At 39.3% G+C, this 16,662-nt stretch overlaps 2 protein-coding genes across 3 annotated transcripts; one reads left to right on the top strand and one right to left on the bottom strand.

The window, feature by feature from the left end:
• Positions 1-2,386: 2,386 nt before the first annotated feature.
• Positions 2,387-3,121, bottom strand: CB4H12orf60 (chromosome B4 C12orf60 homolog). Its single transcript, XM_030321811.1, has one exon. It carries the CDS (start codon positions 3,119-3,121, stop codon positions 2,387-2,389), a length of 735 nt encoding a protein of 244 aa, XP_030177671.1.
• Positions 3,122-6,583: 3,462 nt separating this feature from the next.
• On the top strand, positions 6,584-16,458 carry SMCO3 (single-pass membrane protein with coiled-coil domains 3). 2 transcript variants are annotated; one of them, XM_030321813.1, is made up of 3 exons: positions 6,584-6,654; positions 14,397-14,459; positions 15,765-16,458. In XM_030321813.1, the coding sequence occupies exon 3, from the start codon at positions 15,781-15,783 to the stop codon at positions 16,456-16,458; it is 678 nt and encodes a 225-aa protein (XP_030177673.1). In that variant the 5' UTR covers positions 6,584-6,654; positions 14,397-14,459; positions 15,765-15,780. The 2 variants fall into 2 exon arrangements, with proteins under 2 accessions (XP_030177673.1, XP_030177672.1); XM_030321812.1 differs by lacking the exon at positions 14,397-14,459.
• Positions 16,459-16,662: the final 204 nt, after the last annotated feature.

The raw sequence follows: 16,662 nt of genomic DNA, 5'->3' as shown, positions 1-16,662 counted from the left end.
GATCAGCTCAGGGCGCCTGGGTGGCTCAGTCGGTTAAGCGTCCAACTTCAGCTCAGGTCACGATCTCGTGGTCTGTGAGTTCGAGCCCCGCGTCGTGCTCTGGGCTGATGGCTCAGAGCCTGGAGCCTGCTTCCGATTCTGTGTCTCCCTCTCTCTCTGACCCTCCCCTGTTCATGCTGTCTCTCTCTGTCTCAAAAATAAATTAAAAAAACGTTAAAAAAAAAAAAAAGAAATGGATCAGCTCAAGAATGTCCTCAAAATAAGACAGCTATTAATGGATACCTATTGCAAACAAACAAGGTTTCAGCGTTGGAGCTGAGAGAAACTGCAGACTCCATGTAATGAAACTCATCCTTTTTGCAAACCCTCTAAACCCTGGAAATGGTCAAAATCCCCGTGGCCCTTGCCACAGGACGTTCTGAAGGTCTTATTGTTAGGGAGCAAGGAAGAGATTCCTAATTTAAAATTATAGTGGTGATTCCAATGACAGCCTTGGCTTTGGAGCTGAGCTCCTGACTCAGGTTAGCAAAAGTGCAACTTCAAAGTAGCCATGACTGAGGAGGTGACCTGGGAACCTTGGTGGAAGTGACTGCATCGCAGGCTAAAAAGTACACAAACTGAGTGCCATCTTCCCCCCTCCATCAAATGCCCACCATCTCTTTCCCTTTTAGTTTCTCATGCTGCAGACTTTTTTTTAAGTATAGGGAAATATGTTTTCTCTTTAAAGAAGAAAATGGGACTTAAAGCTTTAGATGAGAAAATGTTTACACGAGGAAAAAACTTAGGTATTCTCAGAAAAAAAAAATTCCAATAAAGAACTAAAATTACTGGGGCGCCTGGGTGCCTCAGTCGGTTAAGCGTCGGACTTCGGCTCAGGTCATGATCTTGAGATCTGTGAGTTCGAGCCCTGCGTCGGGCTCTGCACTGACAGCCCAGAGCCTAGAGCCTGTTTCGGATCCTGTGTCTCCCTCGCTCTCTGCCCCTCCCCCGCTCATGCTCTCTCTTGCTCTCAAAAATAAATAAAACATTAAAAATTTTTTTTTAAAGAACTCAAGTTACTAATTGCTTTTCTTATTCTCAATGAAGTTCTTATTAGGTTCATGTAGAATATGGCAATGTTGAAAGCATATGCTTCTTCCCACTGAATGAGCGTCAAAGACTTTCTGGTAGGCAAAGGGACTTGTCTAACGTTTCTTCCCCCATAAAAGCACATCTCAGAAATCCTACAAGTGTTTCAGTCTTCATGAAAGGTTAGAGCAACTCCATTTTTCAACCTCCAATAGTTCCTAATCACAAAACTTCAGTAGGAAACAGACAAGAATAAATTGTTTGCTCTGGTCTTAGTCAAGTAAGCAAGAAAACAACTACTCTTCCTTCATTGCTCTTATTTACTTCTGGGAGCGCCTGGGTGGCTCAGTAGGTTAAGCATCACGATCAGGTCATGATCTTCGGCTGAGAGCATGATCTCATAGTTCATGAGTTCGAGCTCCGCGTCGGGCTCTGTGCTAACAGCTCAGAGCCTGGAGCCTGCTTCGGATTCTGTGTCTCCCTCTCTCTCTGTCCCTCCCCCACTTGTGCTCTGTCTCTGTCCCTCTCAAAAATAAAAAATAAACATTAAAAAATCAATCAATCAATCAATCACTTCTGGATAAATCATACCAAAAGTATTTAGTGATGGCATATAAGAGTTAAGGCACTAATGTTTCAGAGATGGGTATATAAGGGACAGAAATGCAGAAGTTTATTTTATATGTGTCCTGTCTCAACAGTAGTTTCTGCCAGATTATCTAATGATAACATTGACATTTACCTGGATTTCACACTGCAGTATCTAGAAATAGAATTACTAAGGGTGGGGATTGCTTGGATGGCTCAGTTGGTTAAGTGTACGACTTCAGCTCAGGTCATGATCTCATGGTGCATGTGTTTGAACCCCATGTCAGGCTCTGTGCTGACAGCTCAGAGCCTGGAGCCTGCTTCTGATTCTGCATCTCCCTCTCTCTCTGTCCCTTCCCCTGTTCACATTCTGTCTCTCTCTGTCTCTCAAAGGTAAATAAATGTTAAAAAAAAAATTACTAAGGGTGGAAATTAGTTTGGGGTTATTTTAACTGTTTTAAGATGACAGGTAACGTTTAGAAACATCCTCAAACATAATACATTACCTTGCTTTTCTGAACAAAATGTGATCTTTAGTAACTGCCACTTCAAGCAGGCTTTCTTTGATTATTTTTATTTGAATAAAGCAAAATTCAAGGTAAATGGTCTGTTGGGTGACTACTCTTTGCACTTATGTCTCAACATAACACATTTCTAGCATGAAAGGTCTTAGAACATACTCCAAAATTTCACAGGACTCAAACTGATTCTCTGACAGAAATGAGCACTCCTACTGGTCATTGGTCTTCTTAGGCACAGGTGTCTTGGTTTCCATAGTGCTTATGACTTTTTGGAGGACCTCTAAGATTGGTAGCAAAGCTTTGACAATTTGCTCCAGCTGATCTGCAGTGGACTTGATGGTATTCTTGGTTTGCTCAGTTTTTGGCGCACCCTGCAACTTCTTCAAGGTGTCTATTGTACTGATTTGGGGTGGCCCTGGGCTTGTGCTTTTCTCAGATGTGGTGGCATCTGATTGCTCTTTGGTGTCTTTTCTATAGAGGTCACTTAACCGAAGATTCATGATGGGATATTTCATCAAGGGTGAGACAGAAGATTCTAAACTCCCCAGGATGTTACTACTATTCAGCACAGAGACAATGACTGGTGTGTGGACATTTTTGAACATTTCTTTAGCTGACTGATGCAACTCCTTTACATTGGTGTTCTTCTCAACTATGGAACAAACAGCTGTTGCAATCTGGGAACATAAAGGTTCCTTTTGCATTTGGTCATACTTTGCCTCCAGTACAGATTGCATCTCCTTTAAAATTTTGAACATTTGTTCAAAGACATCCTTAATATTATCATCTTCTTTCACAGTCATGTGGTTGATCTGAGTATTCATACTGCAGTTAAACAATTCAATAAGTATGTTAGTGAAGGAAGCAAGATCTTGCATATGAAAGAAGAACTTTTGGGCAGCTTGAACCAGCCTGTCTCTATCCTTTTCTGATTCTGAAGACATTTCTCCAACAAAAATGTTTCAGCACTGCAAAACAAAGTAGTAATCCGAATCAAAACTAAAATTATATTTGTCAACCACAGGGAGACTGAAAGTATAATCTAAATGTAGAGGTAACTCCTGTCAAGGGTAGGAAAGCTACCCAAGCTATAAAGCAGAAATGATCCTGTGTTTTAATTTAAAAAACAGCAAAAATAATTAAAATAAATATATATATTTTATATATAAATATATATTTTCTATATATAAATATATAAAGTAGGGGTGCTTCAATGAACTTAAGTCTCATATTGAATATTGTGTGCTAGATCCACAATTAGATGTGCTGATATATGGAGTAGCATTATTCTCAGAGATTATCCTCAATAACTACCCAATCTAGTGGAGAAGATGGTATAAAGCTTACAAATTACATAGAGGGGCTCTGCTTCCAGTTAAGATAGAGCAAGCACACTCAATCCAATCTTTCCCATTGAGTACAACTAAAAATCCTGGATAGAATATATCAAGTAACTATCAGATAGCTCTGAGAGGTGGATAACAGCAGACCAAGGAGGTAGAGTGCCACACTCCAAAGAAGATCAAGGCCATCTGATGCAAACTCCATCAGAGTCTCTCTTGCCTCAGAATGTTTCTGTACCTGCACTGCAATTCCTCCTCTTCTGCTTCAGAGAGGAGTGTTGATGTCTCTAACCAACGTTCACAAGTAGAATTCCAGAGGAGATACAAAAAGACGGGATTGTGAACACTGGCCCCGGAGTCACAAACCAGCAATCCACAGGCAAAGTCCAACCAGCAGATGTGGTTTGTTTGACCCACCATAAAGTAGTTTCAAAACGCATATCAAAAAAAAAAAAAAAAAAAAAAAAAAAAGGGGGCTCCTGGGTGGCGCAGTCGGTTAAGCGTCCGACTTCAGCCAGGTCACGATCTCGCGGTCCGTGAGTTCGAGCCCCGCGTCGGGCTCTGGGCTGATGGCTCGGAGCCTGGAGCCTGTTTCCAATTCTGTGTCTCCCTCTCTCTCTGCCCCTGCCCCGTTCATGCTCTGTCTCTCTCTGTCCCAAAAATAAAATAAAAAAAAAACAAACAAACAAAAAAAAAAAACGTTGAAAAAAAAAACGCATATCAACTGCTAAATTCAAAAACTGAAAGATAGAAATCTGGATTGCTATTGATGATTGAAAAAAAATGAGATTAACTGGCAGCACTAAGCCCATGTTATAAGTTAGAAAAATAGTCTGGAGCTACAGCTGTCCTTTTTAAAGTAGACACTTACCCTCTACACCCTACTGTCTTACACTAAGTGTTTCAGCTAATATGTTTTGTCCAGTTACTGTAGGCACTGGAGTTACGTTATTGGCTATACCCACTAATGCACTTTATACGAAGTAACCTTCCTGAAATCCAAACCTCCTCATATTAACTCATAATAAAAAACCTTCAATAATTCAGTATTGCCTAAAGAATAAAATACAGTTTCCTGGAATGGCATTTAAGGTCATCTACAAACTGTTTTCAATTTTTCACTACTTGCCTTCCCTTCATTGCTCTCATATAGATCCTGTGCCACCAGCCTAGTGGATTAATTTTGTTCCCTGGAAATGCTCTACAATACTTTGTTAGCTCCTTTGTTCACAGTACTCCCTCCACCTGCATTATCTCTTCCCACTCCTTCCCCCTCCACACCTATTGAAATCGTACTTATCCATCCATACTTACTTTCAATACACTGTCTACACATCTTTCTTCTCTTTTTTTCCCCCATGCCTGTACATGGTAAGCCCTGGATATGTCAAGTGCAAAATGACCCACTGGGGGGGCGCCTGGGTGGCGCAGTCGGTTAAGCGTCCGACTTCAGCCAGGTCACGATCTCGCGGTCCGTGAGTTCGAGCCCCGCGTCGGGCTCTGGGCTGATGGCTCAGAGCCTGGAGCCTGTTTCCGATTCTGTGTCTCCCTCTCTCTCTGCCCCTCCCCCGTTCATGCTCTGTCTCTCTCTGTCCCAAAAATAAATAAACGTTGAAAAAAAATTAAAAAAAAAAAAAAAAATGACCCACTGGGACAAAAGTAAAATAACACCCCACTTAATCCTTCTTTAAAACTATAGAGCAGCATCTTTACATTTTACACATTTTCTAGTTGGATTTGTTAATATAAGAATAGCTACCATTTAATAAGTTTTTGCCATATTATACATGCATTATCTCACTCAATACATAATGACAACCCATAAATTACAAACTAATACTCAAATCACACTATGAAAAAAAATTAGATTAAGTAACTTTCCCAGGGCTACATAGCTAGGAAGTGATACTTGGGGTACACAAAATCAGGACGGTCCAATTCTAAGCCTGTGTTTTTTCCATTAAGTTATATGGGGACTGAGTGATTTTCCTGCGTCTGAGGTGTCCCTGCTGGCTATAGAGGAACCAGTGGGTATTAGGGCAGAATCTAGATGAAGAAGCATAGAAGACTCTGATCAAAGCATTTTTTTTTTTTTAATGAGAGAGAGAGAGCGCACACATGAGTGGGGGAGGGGCATAGGGAGAGGGAAAGAGAGAATCTTAGGCAGACTCCACACTCAGCTCAGAGCCCCGTGCAGAGCTCAATCTCTTGTCACCATGAGATCATGACCTGAGCTGAAATCAATAGTCAGACACTGGGGTGCATGGGTAGCTCAGTCGGTTAAGCGCCTGACTTCAGGTGATGATCTCACCACTCGTGAGTTCAAGCCCTGTGTAAGGCTCTGTGCTGACAGCTCAGAGCCTGCACAGAGCCTGGAGCCTGCTTCAGATTCTGTCTCTGTCTCTTTCTGCCCCACTCACACTCCATCTGTCTGTCTGTCTGTCTGTCTCTCTCTCTCTCTCTCAAATATAAATAAACATTTTTTTAAAGTCAGATGCTTAATGGCCTGAGTTACCCAGGCACCCCATGATCTAAGCTTTAAGGGAAAGGAGTCAGGTTGGTCTTTCGGGCTTTTCTGTTGTCAAGACATTCACCAACGCAATGAGAGACAGTGATAAAGAGCAGAACTTCTACACACAAATCACATTTGGCTGCAGGTATCTGGATTTACATCTCTTGAGAACCCAAAGCCACCAGCAACAGATGGAAGTATAAATGCAACAGAAGCTAAAGGAAACTTGATGTCTGGAATAGCGGACAGGACAGAATCCCAGAATCTGAGAGTTGCGATCAGAGTCATCTTCTCTGCTGAATGGAATTAGTTCAGTTGTACAGCCCTTCAACAATGAAGTCCATTCAAGAACAGAAAATTAAATGGCTCACTACTTTACTAGTCTTTCTAATTATGTTACTTAACATACACTGACTTTATATTATACAGGAAATAGAAGAATTCTGAGAAAAAAGAATGCAGAAATTGTCTATAAACCAGACAGGCAGAGGGACCCAGCAGAGACTAGCAAAGGCTATAAGTCATCACATTCCACGGAAACATCCGGATGAAACCAGATGAAAAAGCCCTTCAGCAATACTCCTAAACAAGCTGGGGCTACTGAACTCAGGAACACAGCAAGGTAAGCAATATGGATATTTCTGCTAGTATTGATATGATATTCTGTTTCTCCGGATTAAAGGATTCCTGAAACAACATGTCAGTCTTGAATCCTAGCCATAAATATAATATAGTCACAAAACAACTTCGTTTTAAGAGGATCTGATGTCAGCTTCCTTGTGATTATTTCTCTGAAGACACCAGATTAAAAAAAAAAAAAGTAACAGCTCATATGACTGATTAAATCAGAGGGGAAGATAAAGCAGTAAAGACATCACTATTAGGATTAAAGAAGAAATGATACCTATGTGAATGTGTACTGTTTACATGGATTGTAACATTTCCTCTTGTCTTTAACACCAATATAAGCACTCAGAATCTGTAAAAGAAGAAACGTATAATCTACTACTACTTAATTTATACTGCTTCTGCTCCTTCATGTTACATTTAAATATCATTAGCATTTGCTGTGTATCTCCAAATTGACTGTCATCTTCTTTTTAAAAATTTTTTTTTTCAACGTTTATTTATTTTTGGGACAGCGAGAGACAGAGCATGAACGGGGGAGGGGCAGAGAGAGAGGGAGACACAGAATCGGAAACAGGCTCCAGGCTCTGAGACATCAGCCCAGAGCCCGACGCGGGGCTCGAACTCACGGACCGCGAGATCGTGACCTGGCTGAAGTCGGACGCTTAACCGACTGCGCCACCCAGGCGCCCCTTGACTGTCATCTTCTTGAGGGCAAGAAACATTTACTAATTTTTTTAATTCCTTAAGGCACATAAGTAGAGGATTCTCACCTGAGCATTTGATAACTCCTTGATACTCCTCTCCCTAGTCAGAAATATTTTTTAGAAGAACTCACATGGGGAACAGTGTCATGACACCATGATCAGCTTCTTTATTTTTGTTGTTGTTGTTGTTGTTGTTTTTAATGTTTGTTTATCTTTGAGAGAGAGACAGAGCATGAGCCGGGGAGGGGCAGATAGAGAGGAAGACACAATCTGAAGCAGGCTCCAGGCTCTGAGTGGTCAGCACAGAGCCCGATGCAGGGCTTGAACTCACGAACTGTGAGATCATGACCTAACCCAAAGTTGTACTCTTAACCAACTGAGACACCCAGGAACCCCTGATTTTGTTTTTTCAGTTAAAGGCCATGGTTTTGATTTATAGAAGGAGGCCCAGAGCAAGTTAATAGCTGTTATTTTCTCCCGAAAAGCTTCGGGCTTCACCTATACCCTCTTCCCATGTTCCCAAATAAGTGAAACTTGCATGATCGCTGGACCCAAAATGGATAGTGAGGAAAAGTAACAGCCTGGAGAAATGTAAAACCTCAGAGAGCACAAATGACTAAACATTAGAGGCTGAGAAGTTATCTTTTTCTTTAATTGTTATTGTGGACAAAGTTCAAACATACACAGAAGTGGAGATAATAAAAAAATAAACTCCCATTTACCCATAATGTAGCTTCAAAAATTATCAAAACAAGGTTGATTTTATATCCTCTGTAACCCTACTCCACTCTCCCTTCCAGATTATTTTGAAGCAAATCTCAGAGATCAACCATATCATTTTATCATTAACATATTCACTATTATTTCTACAAAAGCAAAAACTCTTTTTGAAATTTAACTGCATGCTCCCCAAATTAATAATGTTTAACAGAACCATCTTTGACTTTGAAACATACACAGTGTCCTGCTGTAAAAATTTATTTTTGATGGTAGTGTAGAAGTTTTTGGAGTGCAATTGGCAATACTTATCAAAAGTAATAAAAACTTTATTTCCCATGGATTATAAAATTCTTCTGGAAATTATCCTGAGGAAATAATCCAGATAATTGAAAAGGGGAAAAAAACCTGTGTATTAAAATGTCCATTAGAATATTATGATGGAGGGGTGCCTGGGTGGCTCAGTCAGTTAAGCATCCGACTTCAGCTCAGGTCATGATCTCATGGTCCGTGAGTTCAAGCCCCACGTTGGGCTCTGTGCTGACAGCTCAGAACCTGAAGCCTGCTTCAGATTCTGTGCCTCCCTGTTTCTCCCCCGCTCACACCCTGTCTCTCTCTCTCTTTCTCTCTCTCTCTCAAAAATAAATAAAAGATTAGGGGCGCCTGGGTGGCTCAGTCGGTTGAGCGTCCGACTTTCGCTCAGGTCACGATCTCGCGGTCCGTGAGTTCGAGCCCCGCGTCGGGCTCTGTGCTGACAGCTCAGAGCCTGGAGCCTGCTTCAAATTCTGTGTCTCCCTCTCTCTCTGCTCCTCCCCTGTTCATGCTGTCTCTCTCTGTCTCAAAAATAAATAAACATTAAAAAAATTTTTTTAGGGGCGCCTGGGTGGCGCAGTCGGTTAAGCGTCCGACTTCAGCCAGGTCACAATCTCGCGGTCCGTGAGTTCGAGCCCTGCGTCAGGCTCTGGGCTGATGGCTCAGAGCCTGGAGCCTGTTTCCGATTCTGTGTCTCCCTCTCTCTCTGCCCCTCCCCCGTTCATGCTCTGTCTCTCTCTGTCCCAAAAATAAATAAACGTTGAAAAAAAAATTTTTTAAAAATAAAATAAAAAAAAATAAAATAAAAAAAATTAAAAAAAAAATTTTTTAAAGAATATTATGATAGGGAAACAACTGGATATTTATTAAATTATGATAGATATCTTATGGAATATTTTATATAATGATTATAAAACTAAAAATAAAGAAAAGTGTTGAGGTAAATTAATATAAGATGACAATTTTATTTACACTGTTATTGCAACTTTGTAAACTACTTGCACCTTTAAACAAACTTTAGAAAGGAATAACCAAAAAAAAAAAATTAAGATAGGTTAATGGGTGTTTTTCTCCTATTTTAAAGTGCTTATATATCAGTGCTATTGACTTTATATTTTAAAATACTTTTTTATCAAATCTTTTAATTTTTTCATATTATAATTCTACCATCTGTCAAAACACATACCACATGTGTTTCTCCGTGAAGCTTCCTCTGAACACCTCAATATAATTTCCCTCTTTAAATTTCTGTGACACTTGACATTTAACTACTATTATTCACAAAAGTATCCTGAGAATTTTTTATTTGAACATGTGATAATCAATACATTTTCACTTTGTAAGGTGGTTCCTTCCCTGAAAAAAACTAAAACAATTGTATAGTATCACTAAATAAATCTTAACTTTTAGATACAATCAATATATTTCTATCATTTATACGCTCTTCTGTCTTGAATGTTGACTTCTCATTTCAACAAAATTGACAAGGTTAATTTCAATAAGAATCCACTGAAGCTAGTCTTTGTTCACATTCCAATTTCCCAAGACAAAAATACCTGTGATTTCCAAACTTCCTTTTAGCAACAGAACTCTGTCATCAAATAAAATTTTATGCACCCACAGTCCATATATAGCAACAAGAAATCATAGCTGCTTCAGCAAAGGCTCTGGAAAAATAGGCATGCCAGAGACCACGAGCTCCGCCTGCTGGCCAGCAATTCTCTATCAGGCTGCCCCAGAATCTTTGGAACCTATTTCATGAACCACAGCAATAAAATAACTCAAACAACAGTACAAACTCTGCTGTTAAGAAGTGGATGCTAATTGCATAAAGTGATTTTTTTCATTGACAGGGAGCACTATCATGTGATAACAAATAATGTAAAAATCACATTTACCACACAAAAGGTGCAGGTAATAAGTAAGAATTGGATGAAGTGTATACCACTTAGCTACCTGTAGGTGCCAATCTTTAAATGTCTTTTATAAAATGACTTTGAAATGATTTTTAAAAGATTGAATTTTAAAGTCAATATTTAAAAGGTCATCCCTGGGGCGCCCGGGTGGCTAAGACGGTTGAGTGTCCCACTTTGGCTCAGGTCATCATCTCATGCATGATTCTTGAGTTTGAGCCCCACATCGGGCTCTGTGCTGCCAGTGCAGAGGCGTTTCAGATCTTCTGTCTTGCTCTCTTCTCTGTCTCTCCCCCACTTGCGCGCTCTCTCTCCGTCTCAAAAATAAACGTTAAAAAAAAAAAAAAACTAAAAAAAAAAAACTAAAACTAAATAAATAAATAAATAAATGGTTATCCCTGAAATTGTAATAAAGATAGGAAGAAGTATACGACCCAGAACTCTTCTTAGGTAAGTGAAGTGTATTGTTGGTAAGACATCACTTGAGGCATGCCTAAGTAACACTATGATCTTCAAGAAAGGTGGCTCCGAGGCACCCGGATGGCTCTGTCGATTAAGTGTCTGACTTCATCTCAGGTCATGATCTCATGGTCTGTGAGTTCGAGCCCTGAATCAGGCTCTGTGCTGACAGCTCAGAGCCTGGAGCCTGCTTCAGATTCTGTGTCTCCCTCTCTCTCTCTGACCCTCCCCCGGTCTCGCTCTGTCTCTCTCAAAAATAAATAAAGATTTAAAAAAGAAGAAGAAGAGTGGCTCCAACTAATTGCAAGGCTTTTGTTTTGCTGAGTGAAGTAAGCAATTTGAGAGTCGAAGCTAAACTGTCATGGGCAATAGTAGAAATGCTGCATATTGTCAGCTGTTTTTCCATGTGGTTTACAACCTCTCCTCTAAATATCAAACATTTAAGAGTAACAGCTTTAAAGTGTACAAATTGTTAACCTTTCCTAGATGACTGAATATTTCCATATGGCCCCAGTGTTAATATATATTAACCTGTGGGTTGTTCAAAATTTGAATGTGATAAAGAAGATGTGGTTTATATACACAATGGAATACTACTTGGCAGTGAAAAAGAATGAAATCCTGCCATTGGCAGCCACGTGGATGGAACTGGAAGGTATTATGCTAAGTGAAATAAGTCAGTCAGAGAAAGACAGATATCATATGTTTTCACTCATATGTGGAACTTGAGAAACTTAACAGAAGACCATGGGGGAAGGGAAGGGGAAAAAATAGTTTCAAACAGAGAGGGAGGCAAACCATAGGAGACTCTTAGATACAGAGAACAAACTGAGGGTCGATGGGGGGGTGAGGGGAGGGGAAAATGGTGATGGGCATTGAGGAGGGTACTTGTTGGGATGAGCACTGGTTGCATGTAAGTGATGAATCATGGGAACCTACTCCTGAAATAAGAGCACACTGTATGTTAGCTAACTTGACAATAAATATTTAGAACAGAATAGAAATAAAAAAATATAATAATTTGTAGAAACTGGTAAAAAAATTAAAATAAAATAAAATTTGAATGTGCACAAGTCAAGCGCCAAGCCTATAATTTCAAATGACACATTGCTTTCAACTCCACGTGTACTTTTAAATGTCTTAACTACCTAACTAGATTGGAAATGCCATAAAAGCAGGGACCATGTACTTTTTCATTTTTGTGTGCTTTATAGAGCCTAGCATGCTTTCTTATACATAGTAAGGTACTAGTCCATTAGATAAATTGTTACTGAATTATTAAACTGCTTCCTTCACCAGCTTCTTCAAATTTCACGTGTCCAAAAATAATTCATTAGTTTCACCTTAAAACCCTACCTCTCCTCCACCTAATTCTCTAGTGTTTACCTCACTGTTGGGATAAAAATAATCTTGAACTTATTCAGTACCAGAGGAACCTTTTCAACACCCTTCCCCAAGAGAAAAGGAGCTAGAAAGGTAAGCCCAACTCAGAAAAAGTAAAAGTCATTTTTGATTAGATTTGAAAAACAATTCTGAGCAAGTCATGGTGTCTCTTATTCAAAATTGTTACTGGCACAAAATTATAGCTTGATATCTGGAAACTGGAAAGAAGGGTATAAAAGTGCAGGTGTAACGCCTTGGGTATATAAAAGAAAGAATATAATTGAAATACTGTCTTTCAGGTAAGATTTAAGTTTTTTCATCAATTAATTAGCTACTATTCTTTTACTGTCCTGCTTAAAGTTGTTTGCTCATTTAGCTATTAGATTACTACTGTTTTTCTTATTTATTACAACACTCTGAAAATTCACACTTTGTTTTTCTTGCACGTTTCCCAGTTTGCTTTTAGTTCTTTTTACATGGTCATCCTTGTTAATCCAATTTTTGTGTAACTTTTTACTTTGGCTTTAAGTGTATAAAGTCCTCCTCCATATAAACATCTGAAAATTATCCATTTTCTTCTAGCTACTTTATAATTTTTTACATATATTACATTAACTTTTTAAAATTAATTTTTAACCCCCCAAACTAGTCTGTTATGCCAGGAACATTTATAGAATAATAATTTCAATTACTATCAACCTGAGATTCTATGTTTATTATTTATCAAATATATAAAAGGATCTGTTTTCAGAACTGTTTTGTTCTAGGAGTTCAACTATTCTTATACCCGTACAATACTGATTGTTTTCATAATGTTTTAATACTGAGGGAGGAAAAATTCCCATCATTACTTTTCCTGGAAAAATAGGAAACCTCACCTATTTAGTTTTGTTTAAACCCTTGGGAGAAAAGAAAGAGAAAATGGAGTCCTCTGTATCTGTGTGGGATCTGGTACATATTCTCTTCAGGTAAACAACATCCTGATTGTTACTTTATGATTCATTCATCAAGTTGTGCTAACACAGTGAATTAACTGGGAAGAAACTGACCACTTGGAAGTATTCACCCTCCCACCCAGAAGGCAGACTCATCTCTCCATTTGTTTATCTTTACATACATAGGACCACACACCTTTTCTGGAAGCTATGCCTTCAGATAATGGCATAGGATAGATGCTAGAGATATTTTATGCTTTTTCAGGGTAAGAACGAATCCTCTCACCTAAATATCTGAATAGCAATGTAGTTGATGATCTTCTGAATTCAAAGTCAGAACCTGTAGTTTTCACTTCATGATAATATCTGAAAACTCAGAGCCAAAAAAAGAAACAAGTTTAAGGGAAAATTTCAAGAAGATAAAAGAGAAATCAAAGTCCAGATTCGTGGTTATTGAAGTGCAGTTTGCAACCCAATGGTGTGTTTGGGGAGTATTTAATAAACCCTCAGCCATTTCTTTAATTGAACTTGAGATATCTTCTAAGTACAGTTTTGTGGCAATTTGTGTAACACATGGGTGTGCCGGATCTGAATCAAATATAAAAATGAATTTCTGACTAGGGCACCTGGATGGCTCCATTGGTTGAGGGTCTAACTCTTGATTTAGGCCCAGGTCATGATCTCAAGAACTGTGGGTTCGAGTCCTGCGTCCAGCTCTGTACTGGCAGCATGGAGTCTGCTTGGGATTCTTTCTCTTCCTTTCTCTCTGCTCCTCCCCCACTTGCACTCTTACTCCCTCAAAATAAATCAATAGACTTTTTTAAAAAATGAATTTTTTGCCATGATAATTTATGCTATCAGGGGTACTGAGACATTTTTTTTCTAAATTTAACAGCATAAATAATTATCTTCCCTATCCATTTTTAAAAAGTGTACCCCTTTCCATTTTCAAATTATATCTTTATGACTTGGAGAGTAGGTTATTTTCATATTTATTTTCTTGAGAAAAAAGTATCTTCATTCCTTCATTCCATGCTTGTGAGGTCCCTCATATCTAGGCCAAGACCCATGGTCCCAGAATAGATAGGGCCTGAATTCCTCAGGATGTTGTTTACTCAAGACAGAATGTGCCAGACCCCATACAGATTTCATTTTCTCTTTTCTCCCAAGAGAATTTTAAACTAAAAATAGACTGGCCAAGCACATAGTAAGCCTATTCAAATGCATATGGAGTAACATTGTTCTTACAGGACTCAAACTTTTTCACCCAAATAAACTCAGAACATGCTTGTTCCTTTTTTCTCTACATAGTACCCTGAGCCAGAAGTACAAACACAAGGAGGCTCCTACCAGATTCATTTTATTTATTCGATGGTACGTTCTTGCTACTCATTCCTTACTACTTTCACGAAATGGTATTGTCTTCTTACTGAGGCTAGCTCTTTTTTTTTTTTTTTTTTTTTTGAGAGAGAGAGAGAGAGAAGGAGAAAGACAGCGAGAAAGCAGGGAAAAGGAGAGCGAGAATTCCAAGCAGGCCCCATGCTGTCAGCGTGGAGGCCACACAGGGCTCAATATCACAAACTGAGATCATGACCTGAGCCGAAATGAAGAAGAGTAAGACGTTTAACTGGCTGAGGCACCCAGGCATCCCTCTAGCTAATCTTTTTTTTAAATTTTTTTTTAACATTTATTATTGAAAGACAGAGAGACACAGAGCGTGAGCAGGGGAGGGGTAGAGAGAGGGGGAGACACAGAATCTGAAATAGGCTGCAGGATCTGAGCTGTCAGCAGAGCCTGGCGCGGGGCTTGAACTCACAAACTGTGAGATCATGACCTGAGCCGAAGTCGGTTACCCAACCGAGCCACCCAGGCGCCCCTCCCTCTAGCTAAACTTAATAGTGCCCAAGTGCACTGCAGACCAGTCTAAATAACTTACAAGATTGGCAAACGGACACTACAGAGGTAGTCATAACTACACTGTGTCCGGCACCATGAACACTTTCTCCCCAAGGGAGATTTTAATCTAAAGAATTTTGAATATGTGCTCTTATTGTGAAAATTTTGTGTAAAGATTCTAATGTTGTATCTGTGTTGCCTTTGGATGGCCCCTGCGTTTAGAGACCAAATAATTGCCTGTAAGGACATACAGAGTGACTTGAATAGTATAAAGTAACAGTATACAAGCAAAATCAAATATTAATAGCCCTGTAAACTCAGATCTTACTATTCTCCTGGCCCTAGTAACTTAACTCCAAATATTAAAGAAATCAATCTGGTAGGTGACTAGGGCTTGGGAAAATTAAGGAGCACTGGAAACCAAGGGCTAACTACACAGTATGTCAAATGCTATTAAATATTACTTGGAAATAATCACATTTGTCAAATAAGATACTTGATAAACACAAATGTTTCCTATCTAGGATTTCTCTCCACCACAAAAAGCTAGTGCCCTAATTAATGCACCAACAGGTTGCATTCTGTTACCCACATTTCCATCCACTGACTCTAAGTTTCATAAAACTAATTGTTTTGAAGAACCTGTTGAATTTTCTGAGGAATTCCTTAGACAGCACAGTGCTATTTTTCTATTCATAAAGTATAAGATTTCCTGGTCAAATGTATGCAGACAACAGATATTTTTCAAAAGTTTTAGTGAATATTTACTACTTTATTTTTCAGAAGTTATATTTGAAATATGGCTCACAGTGACTTCCTCTACCCAGATAACCCAAGGAGAAGGCAAGAAGTCAACCGTCTTCACCAGCAGCTTCTTGACTGCTTATCTGATAGCTTCAATGCCACCAATAAGCTCATTGGGGTTTTAAACACGCACTTGCGGTGCAGCCTGGCCTCCATTGAGATGAAAAGAGATGGGACCATCAAGGAAAACTGTGATATCATCATCCAAGCCATGATGGAAATCCAAAAAGAATTGCAAAAGGTTGATGAAGCACTGAAAGATAAACTAGAGCCAACCCTTTACAGAAAACTTCAGGATATTAAAGAAAGGGAAACAGAGAAAATTGCAATAGTACAAAAGGTCATTTCAGTCATCCTGGGAGAAGCTACTTCTGCAGCCAGTGCAGTGGCTGTCAAACTTGTGGGCTCAAATGTCACAACTGGCATAATTAACAAGTTGGTCACCGTGTTAGCTCAAATTGGCGCTTCTCTCCTTGGTAGTATAGGGGTTGCTGTTCTTGGCCTTGGCATAGATATGATTTTCCGTGCTATCCTGGGAGCAGTGGAGAAAACACAGCTTCAAGCAGCCATTAAAAGTTATGAGAAGCATCTGGTGGAATTCAAGTCAGCTTCAGAAAAATATCATCATGCCATTACCGAAGTCACCAACATAGTGAAACACCAAATGAAATAAACAGCCACTGTGCCACTTCTGCTTCTCAACAACAGTGTTCTGCTTCTTTGATTAGGTTCATTTTCTGTACGTTTCCAACATGGACATAAATACAGTTAACAACGTGGAAAGATGATTTAGAGATGCTGAAACTAGATGCCTCTAGAGTTTTGTATCAACAATGAATGCCTAAATCAGCTGGTGCTAGACCCTGTGAGGTAAAAT

Source organism: Lynx canadensis, chromosome B4 (genome assembly GCF_007474595.2).
Source record: "Lynx canadensis isolate LIC74 chromosome B4, mLynCan4.pri.v2, whole genome shotgun sequence".
NCBI classification, from domain to species: Eukaryota; Metazoa; Chordata; class Mammalia; order Carnivora; family Felidae; genus Lynx; species Lynx canadensis.
This window is presented reverse-complemented; position numbering and strand designations above follow the sequence as displayed.